Genomic DNA, 10,761 nt, shown 5'->3' on the forward strand with positions numbered 1-10,761 from the left:
GTCTTAAACTAAGTAACTGAAAGAGCGATAACCAAAATGTTTTGTAAACCCAACAAATAATTTATGTCACTAGAATACAAAGTGAAAATTTAAAAAGAACTTACACGTCTTGTGAACTAACTCCCAAATAGTCCTAAATGTCCTATCACAAGTCCAACTGTATAAAGTTCTAATTGAATTTCAGTGGTATTCCAAATAAGTTTCGATATTGAATGTGTTGAAGTGCCTGCAGTCTCGCATATGCTAACACTGCCAGTCGCCTGGATGGCGATGATGAACTAACATTACTTTGATTATCACAATAATATAATCCGAAATTGTCATTATCTGAATTTACTATGGTTCCAAATAATTGTCTAAGTTCAAGAATATTATTGAACACTTTGTAATTCCATTGAATAATAATTTGAACAAATTAATCTACCGAAATATAAACCTGAACACATCGATAAAAATGATTCTGCTTCAGATGTTATTTCAAGAATAAGTACTTTTTAGATAAACAAGATTATCTATCCCTCTACAAACCTATGTCGCAATTAACGTTTTCTGGAAATACTCTGTCACTTAATGGAATTTTCTAGAAGACTCTAAGGTTAAAATCAAGAATATCGTTTTGCTCAAATTCAGGTAAACACGTTTACATTAATAATGATCTGAATAGTTAACCCACACTCATAGAGAAATATTAGACATGTATTATGTTGTTTACAAAATAAATGTCACTGGTCAAGTACAACATTACCTTGGAATTTGGACAAATTTAAGTACAAAATTCAAATGTAAATAACATAATGATTTAAAAAATAACTAGTAATATAAATTAAATATACATAACACAATCAATACTCAGTAAAGAATTCACAAAGTTTAAAAGTGGCTCACATTTTGGAAAGTGTAATAACTGATAATTGCTTGATGGACTGTTTACAGAAAGAAGGCGAGGAAACCAACTGCAAGAGCTATAATTAAAGTACAACAGCAACAACAGGTTCTCAACTACGTCTAACAAGAAACGCTAAATTAAATTTTTACAATGATATATTATTTGCTTAAAAGGTTTAATTAGATCTTATAACAAGTAGATGATCATGAAACTCATCATAATTTCCCTAGTAGGAACATATTCGGTAAGATAAAATGTCGATTCCACGAAATAAGAACAGCGAAAGTGAAAGGAATGATAATAACATACAAAATTTAAGTGGGTTGAAGAAAGAAAATAGGGAAAAGTATTGTACTTTAGCAAAATTAAAAATGCAATATATGTTGAGTTCATTGAATTGTATGACTCTAACATGCTTTCTAGCAAATAGTTGTTTAATCATCTGGTATTTCATAAGAAGCTAAAGTCCGTATTCGCATTTCATATTTAGAATGAAGGAAAACTTTCTCTCTCTCTCTCTCTCTCTCTCTCTCTCTCAGCAAATATCGAAATGTGTATGTAACGAAATGGGTCATACAAGATAAAAGTACACACTTATGTATGTTACGAAAAATAGTTTTAAAATAGTTTGAAACATTTAAGCTTTGGGTTTTCGAGTTGTTTTAAATTCAAATATTATGGACACAGGAGGAATATGCCTTTTAACGAATTTATAACGATGGAATGCGAATAGAAATGCGTTCAATTTTCCGTGGGTTTATCCCCATGATATGTGCACTCTCATGTTATCGTGTCTGATGCCAGCATAATCTATTTACTCAGAGATGAAGTCACTGTACAATTTGGTGTCATTGACAAGGAAGTCAACTTTGCACTTTGCGAGCTCCTTGCCGGTGTCTGCATCTTTGACCACCGTCTGCAGTTCCGTACCAATACAAAACATGGTCACGAAAAATCTCCATGGTTTGTCTTTCTTCCAGATGTCTACATACATTCATCCAATGCGATCGCATTCACAACAGAAAACTGGATCGAGAGAATCAGATCGGAATATATTCCATACTACACGTGTTGACTCTTGATCAACATTTAGTGTGTAATAACGACCTTTACTTTCTTCACCTACGCTAAATTTCTGTCCCTTTTTAATGTGCTTTTGGAAGGTGGCTTTTACTATTTGCCTTCTATTGACTTCGACGATTTTCTCCACTGGATGTCGTTTGGGGTTAAATCGTTCCGTTGCATCCACCCCGTACGTGTATGGGCTTATCCTGTTAAGAATAATACCAGAGTTACAGCGATAAATCAGGGCGCCCCTGAGGATGGCAAAAGCCGCATCTTTTGGCACCATGACTCTCAGTTTTGGATAAGTTGATTTAATGCTATTAGTAACAACCGTTGAGTCTGCTAGGCCTCCAACAAGAAGTATGGACGTAACACCGGGTACAGCTTTCAAAAGAGTGTCGATATGATCTTTGATATGATCCAGTACAAAGTTGAAATAATCTTGCATCTTCTTCTTTGAAATCACAAGAGTGTCTTTGTCTTCATCGAAACGAAACTTTCCATGATAGAGATCGTCGAAGGTTTCCTGCAGACGTCTATTTTTAGCTTTTGCATACGATTCTCGAAACTTGCTGTTGATTGGAATTAGAGTAATTCGTCCTTCCTTATTGAGAAACTCTCTTTTCTTTCCTTCAAATGTGTCCTCCAACTGCAACCATTCATGTTTCTGTTGATTCTTAAAGAGCCGAAGAAATTTTTCACCAACAACTAGCTCTATGTTCTTCTCGAAAAGAAGTTTATTTTCTTTCCTCCCCATGGTCCACCATGTGCTGCGTGCTCTTCATGAAGTTTTCCTTGATTTGTAACACAGTGCACTGCTGTGTCTACAGTGCCACCTAAAATTAACGGCTTTACGTCTTTAATTTATGTAGATACTATTTTGGCAAGATGATAATGTTATTTAACTAGGACAATCAATAAAGCTTGATAAATATCGGCAAGGACTAATGCTGTCAAGAACCTCTTCGCCTAAAAATAATAATTAAAATCAACACAATGAAGGACTTAATCAAGATTATTATTAATAATAATAATAACAATAACAATAACTAACGTAGTTGTTTGCAAGGAAGAGCACAGTGTTAAATTGATGTGTAACGTGACGCATATACCGAAAAAAAGCCAGAGAAAGCCTAATAAACGGCACTGTTTAACATATTTTCGGATCTGTTTACCTGTTCCTATTTATTTACGTCTAGAAAATAAAAATAAAATTAAGCATACCGTGAAGTTAATTTATCTCCAGTGTGCCAGTGTTATGCTTTTATTGGGTGATTCTAAGCTAAAAGTTTTAAAATTAAGCTAACATCTTACCACGAGCGTAGTCAGTACGACACCCTTTAACATGACAAAACATACACTATATATGACAAGGTATGATGATCACGCTATCGTTTGTGGAATCTAAAAATATGCACACATTAAAATAAACAAGTTAACAATACGTGAAAATGATGCTAGACATTATTGGTTAGCACCATGATCAATGAAGATTTTCACATACTGTAAGTCTGATTTACCTCCCGTATCAACGACGATGTATTTCTCACGAGGATTGAATGCTTCGATGCTCTTGTTCCGATCACTGCCTGGTTCTTGCAGAAAATGGCTGCTGCTTCAGGCTCAAGGGCGAGTTTAAGCCTTTCATTCGGGATTCCTGCCTGAAAATTTACATTTATTTATAAAAATGTTCACATACATCTGAATAAATTGTAAAGACGACAATAATAAGTCATGTTAGTAGTCTACTGTAAAAATATTACCATGTATAAGGTATATATAATTTTAATATGCTTGAAGATATAGTCGACGGAAGCAACACTCTAGGGCAACAAAAGGATATCTCAAAAGACGCGAATATATTTTGCCCTGGGTAATATTAATAAATTAGGAGTTGTTAGTTTTGGTCCTTACTAGTAAAGGGAAACGGACATAGTTTGCTTACGTCTAGAGGGTGAATTGTACATTGGCAAATATAAACTTTGCAAGTACATGAGATATTTTATTATTTATTACGACCCTCGATTCACACAATTGAACATTTCCATAGGACTTTTAAAACCCTCATGTGGATCAGAATCGTAAAACTGTTGCGCAAATTTCTGAACCGATTACATTTCATAGCTTGATGTTTCTTTTTTCATAACACTGGGCACCATGAACACACTTATGTATGCACAGAGAAATGGTGATGGATATACAATTCTCGAGACAGGGAATATTTACCTTCTTCGAAGCCTTTCTCATAAACTGTTTTGCAGAGTCATTCCAAATTGCTGGAACTGTTATGACCCAGTCAATTCTCTCTGGATGTACTTTTTTTCCATATGCTTCCTCAATCTGAGGCAGAATAAGGAACATAGGTAACTACTAAATTTTAGAATTTCAAATTAAGAAAGAAATAATATGTTCGTCATTATGCTTATTCATTTAATGCCCAATATTACATAGTTTTAGGAGTATTTGTTATAAACTGTTTCAGGCTGTTGGCATGAATCATCGTCGTCTTGAAAAAGGTTTTAGTAACGCATCGATGAATTGTTAATTGTCATGTGAATATTGGATATCTCAGACAAATGTGTTGTTAAAACAATAACTATGTTATAGATTTGAATGTGATATGGCATCAGTGCGACATATTTAACATTTTATTTCGGGTATATAAATCAAAGGACATGATCAGGATGAGAAAGATTTTATTAAATCGATGGGGAAGATATATTACGTAAATAATATAAATAAAAATAATATAATGGTGTTACGGCATCAGGGGATCTAATTCATCTAAAAAGCGGAGGAGGTACCCAAATGCATATGACATTATTAGACTGCGAGATTTTAAATAGTTTTCAGGGAAGAGAAAATTTAGACCTCGCAATATTTGTTTATTAATACTAAAACAAGCTTGGAAAGATGATTCGCTTGGCGCTATAAAACAGAATCGCTACCTTATAAAAATTTGTTATCAATGAAGTGAATGCAACAAATTACAGACCTATCTCGTGCTTACTTTTGGAGAAAACATGGGAAATGTTTGGCAGTCATAGCGTTTCCAACGGGTAACAATATGAATATAAGTGTCTGGGTTTCTGAAATTTTACTGGCAAATTGACATTTTTAAAGGAGGTGATACTGCTTAGAAATATCAGAAGTGCTGGAATAGATCTTTGTTAGTCTTTATCCAGTCAAGCAATATTTCTATCTTTCAAGATGTCAATTAAAAACTAAGTCACAGGTATCTTACTGCAATATAACAATAACCAATAAATGCCCTGACATAGATTGCATAATCCCCAGACAAAATTAGCAATTTTACATTTTTGTTTGGGGGCCCCGAGTAGCCGAGTGGTCTAAAGAGCTCTCCGTTACGGATCACTGCCGTCTCACCTCTGATTGCGTGGGTTCGAGTCTAGGATGCGGCTAATGTGGATATGTGAGAAAGCTTGCCAGTAGCTTCTCGTGGGTCAGTGGTTCTTCCCGGGGTTTTCCCGGGTTCTTCCTCCACCATTAATCCTGGCCGCCATGCATAGCCTATCGTGTGCTGAAAAATGTTGTTAAACCCAACAACAACAACATTTTTGTTTATTTGTTACCAGTGTTGTACAAAGCAAAAGCATTCTGCATATCTTCTATCGTCGTATTTTTGTCCTTTTAATTTTTTTTTACAAAAAATGCATTGTAACAGGCACTGTAAATAACTTTTATTAAAATATATATGAAGTCATTATCAATAGCACGCATATGAAACAAAGTGGTGGAATACATTGGACACTTGCATAGTCCAGGACCAAAATCTGTACTGAGATCAGAATCGGTTGTAAATAAGTAAAAAGGAAATACAGAATAATGTCCAGCAGAACATGGGATATAATTGTCTTTTATTTGTATTATTCTGACAGTTAAATGCTTACATTATACATTTACACATCATAACATAATAGAAGTAAAATTGACACCACAAAAATAATAAAACGCACATGGAATAGTAATATTTGCAATTTACCGAAAGGTGAAAGACGTTACGCGTTTATAATGCTACTACATTGCATTATGATAGAAACGATTGGACAGTTTCATTTACAAATGAACTTGCTCAAAATGTTTAAGAATTAGTAGTGTTATTTAAGTCTCATTTCGAGAGATACGGGTGTACAGGTCATTCGAAAATGAGAGAGTTAACGAAACAGAACTTGTCTAACAATACAAATACTTGATTAACAAATGCCAGTGTTAATATAGTTACTGAGGATAAATAACGGTAGAATAAAAAGGATATAAAGGAATACATTTAAATCAATATTTAAAAAGGACAACAAAGGAATGTGAATAACTGTTTAAATTTTCATAGGAATCAGAATGATTTAAATATATTGTACAAATTGACTTAATTTAATCAGTACGTAAATATTTGTGATATTTAGAAACTTATTAAATTTGTTGATGTTAACACTTTCAACATGCTTTTTATTGTTTTCTTATTTGAACAAAATATTGGCGTTAAAAATATTTTCATCACCCATGTCTCCTGAGACGCACAATTTACATTTTATTTCAGACACATCCAGAGTTTGCCCCTTTCCATGCAATACAATAGTCTATTATTCTTGCACGGGTGTTTGTTTAAGTTATTAAAGATGTATATAATTTGCTCTGAAAATGGTTTAAAAGTTAAAACACCATTTTGAATTTCGAAAATAAAACCCCACTCTAATGCTAAGTATGCATTATGTTAATTTTTAAGTCTCATTGTGGCTGTGTTCTTTACTCAGTTTCCTTTAGGCTATTAAAGGAGAACGACATAGACAACCACAAATTATTCAGATCCAAATTACATAACATTAGTTTAATGATAGAAAGCCATTTGAAACTATATACCAACAAAATCATTATAGAACATGATGTCTAGCAATACTTTTGAAACATTCATCATTTTTTCAAGTAGAAAGTCTAGCACATAATATAAAAACAGTCCCTCAGTAGAACATATACAGGGAAATGTGCTTTATTCAAAATGAAAATGTTCGTACCGAAATCAGCGTACAAACGCTCAGTTACAATGGTATCAATAACTACCCATATCTCCTAGCAATATCGCCAAATGGTATCAATAACTACCCATATCTCCTAGCAATATCGCCAAATGGTATCAATAACTACCCATATCTCCTAGCAATATCGCCAAATGGTATCAATAACTACCCATATCTCCTAGCAATATCGCCAAAAGAGTCCTATCAAGCAGTTTCCATTGTAAGTCCTCTATTTTTTACTCTGTGGTTTTAAACAAAGATGCAGAGGGAAGCAAGACCAACAAGTTTATGTAAAATTAATACATACTATGTTTCTGTAAATCGTAAAGTAAACTTTAAAAGTTAATGTACAATATTGTGAATTAAATCCCAAATAATCCCAAGTGCGAAAGGTCAGAATGTTCCGAATGAATATTAATATTGAATTGGCTGATGATACATTAGTAATGTATGTGCTAATGTACCAAGAGTCTTGACGCATGACAATTATAAAATCCAGAATGTCTAAATTATTTGTCTCAAATTTTAACTTAGAACAATAGTAATGATTCCACAGATTGAACTTAAAACAGAAATGAACAATTGTTTACTTTATCCTATACGTACTAATTTCACCTGTCCTAAAATACGATAGAATGCCCAGAATATGGATCATTTTAAATAGAAAATTCTTTCCAAATGTAAGCACTGCTTGCTTTGAGAACGTTTTAACTTCGTAAATAAGGTACTCAAATCGAAGTAAATATCTTTATAAAAATGACAAATGTCAGGTAGGCCATAATTCTACCCTCAGTTACCAACCCAGGGCACGCTCTCTCTCTCTCTCTCTCTCTCTCTCTCTCTAACCTGCTGAAACATGTTTCAGTGCTTTGTGACACAATAATAATGTAATCAATTATCAGCAGACATGCGGATAATTATAACAGATCTATCCCAAAATCCTGATAAATAGAAGAAAGCGGCGGAATGCTTGGTAGTTAGAAAGTCTGTATTGAGTTTAACCTTTCTCACCCATAAAGTATCGTATATGTTAATATACCTTTTTTAAGAAAAAGTTCGGACAACATTTAGTAATAAAATTGTTTTAGTAGCGATTTTATGTGGCATGGGAATCATAGCTATGTCTGAAATCGTTGGAGAAATCAGGAGTTTTTTAGTGTCGATTAGAAACCGTAATTAAGTAACAATGGAACTTATGGTGCACCGTCTCTTACCGAAATAGACTGCAAACCTGCCAACACATAAAACGTCACGTCTCGGTGCAGAAATAAACATAAACAGCAGCCAAAATACCTTACAAGTAAACTCCAAATCGTCAACATCTGTTGCTTACTAATGATACGCTCTGGCGCCTGTTCGATCATTCTGTGATGTTTCCATAGTAAACCGACCCCATCAATGCTGTTTGCAATGTTCAGTACATCAATCCGTGCAAGAAATGTACTAACGAAAATACAAACTTTATCATGTTCGCATGCAATTGTTTTTTAACTTCTTTTTATCGAAGTAGCAATGCAGCCGTTAATAGCATTGGCACATAATCGAGAAACCAATCTATTCAAGCGACTTTTTATACTTAAAACTTTATATTGAAAAGAAAATCTACGTTTTATGAAGTACTTGTGACAATAATGTTTCCACTGTGTATATATATTTATTCAAGAAACGTAGATCACGTTGATAATAAGTACAAGACGGCCGGTATCGCTTAACCGGCTTGAAGCAGCTGTTCCGTTTTTTAGTGCCGTTTTCATGATATTTGTGCTTGTTGCCTGTTTTCATCTTCGTTATTGTGTTCATTATGTATTGGCTGTTAAATTTGTATGTGTTTTTTCATCTCCTTGTTTTGGAAACGAAAATAATTAGACTTTTTCTCAGCTGGCTTGCTCCACTGTTTTTGAACAAACCGCCATCACGTGATACTCGCCAGTCAACCCGTTTATGCTACGATGGACCCTCAATAATTGCTTTAAATGATCACTCCTTGGCTCTCCACACTACAGTGTGCTCTAGACTAAACGAACTGGGACTATATTCATCATTACCTAAATGTAAACAGAAGCGAAAAAAGAAACGTTTTTCAAAGCTGGCCGGCGTAGAACAGGAAGAAAAATCCCCGTTATCTCCCTTATTTCGGCACAATCATTTAAAAAAATTTCGACCGTTAATTTAGATAACCTAATTCAAATCCCTATTAACTGGTCAACCTTTGTGTCAACTATCCAAGAAATACCTCTCCGCATTGCATTATTCAATGCCCAGTCAGTAGGACCACCGGAAAAGCGCACAGAAATAGTTAATTTATCAACCATGAGAATGTTGACATATTTTTCTTGATAGAAACATGGCTAAAAACATCAGGCGATGAGCCCAAGTGTGCGGATCCAACACCCATTGGTTACTCCATCAAGTCGTTCCCCCGTAATTCTCGCGGAGGTGGAATTGCTGTCATCACAAAGAACTCCATGATAAAACGTCTTAACTACACCACAACATTCAATTTCGACCACACATCGTTTGAACTAGTCCAAACCACACTCACATTGGAGCAAAGGTCAGTCCATTTTTTTCTGCCTATATCGCCCTCCCCCTAGTAGAAAAAACAAGCTGGCTGACTCTCTCTTTTTGGAGCAGTTTCCGAATCTCCTGGATTATGGAAATCCATAGGTGGCAACCTGATTATTCTTGGAGATTTCAACTTTCACTTTGACTGTCCCGTAAATTCGAATACATCAAAACTCATAGATTCCATTAATGTTTTCAACCTCAAACAGTCAGTTAACCAACAAACCAATAAACATGGCCACATTTTGGACTGGATTCTTCATAGACCTGATGATAACATTCTACGGTCCTCCCTGGTATCCCATGACCTTGCATCAGATCACCTCTGAATTATATGCCATCAGGACGTATCAGTCTATAACCCTCCACCTTTATCTGCTACTAAGAGAAACCTCCGTATGATAAATAGAACCAAACTAATGCACGATATCCAAGCAAACCTAACAACTTGCTTACCTCCTACCGCAGAACAACTCGATAACTGTCTGCGTTCATTACTTGACAAACATGCCCCAGCTACCAAGAGCAGAGTATCAATTCAAAAGTCTTCTCCATGGTATAGCAGTGTTAGAGACCAGCTTCGCACTGCTAAAAGAGACCGCCGTAAAGCTGAGAGGCTCTGGCTTTCCACCAGACTCACTATTCATAAGCAAAAAATCTATGAAGTCGCTAAGAAGAATGTCACAAATATAGTCCATGCAGTGAAATCAGCCCACTACACTACTAAGATCATGGAAAGTTCCAGCTGAAAAGAGCGCTTCGAGATTACTAACAAGCTAATGTCAAGGAACAAATCAACACCACTTCCAACTACCTTCTCTCCAGTCGACCTTCCGGACCTTCCGGACATGTTTGCAAATTTCTTCCATGACAAAGTACAAACCATCAGAGATAAGCTTGACACGAGAAATGGATAACTGAGAACAATCTGGTCATCTTAAATGATGGGTCGAACACTAGATTAAACCCTGAGGATGGCACTCTCTCAGCCATAGACCTAACCATCACTACCCCAAAATTGGCTCAAATCACAAAATTGGTGGGTGGATTAGGAAGATACGTTAGGAAGTGACCATTTTCCCATCACAATCAATATTCAAACAAAAACTCAACATATTCCAAACGAAACCCCACCTAAATAGAGGTACCAACAGGCAGACTGGGACCAATTCCAATTATTACTAGCTAGAGTAAATCCAGATAACTTAGAAAGCC

General features: G+C 35.1%; 1 protein-coding gene across 1 annotated transcript; it reads right to left on the reverse strand.

The window, feature by feature from the left end:
* Positions 1 to 1,880: 1,880 nt before the first annotated feature.
* On the reverse strand, positions 1,881 to 2,708 carry LOC149781459 (heat shock 70 kDa protein 12B-like). The gene has a single exon (XM_089934964.1). The coding sequence runs from the start codon at positions 2,706 to 2,708 to the stop codon at positions 1,881 to 1,883; it is 828 nt and encodes a 275-aa protein (XP_089791090.1).
* Positions 2,709 to 10,761: the final 8,053 nt, after the last annotated feature.

Source organism: Sinohyriopsis cumingii, chromosome 15, assembly GCF_028554795.1.
Source record: "Sinohyriopsis cumingii isolate HCF-2022 chromosome 15, ASM2855479v2, whole genome shotgun sequence".
NCBI classification, from domain to species: domain Eukaryota; kingdom Metazoa; phylum Mollusca; class Bivalvia; order Unionida; family Unionidae; genus Sinohyriopsis; species Sinohyriopsis cumingii.

Coding starts and splice junctions, on each gene's coding strand:
- LOC149781459 (XM_089934964.1), bottom strand. CDS start 2,708: ATGGGGAGGAAAGAAAATAAACTTCTTTTCGAGAAGAACATAGAGCTA.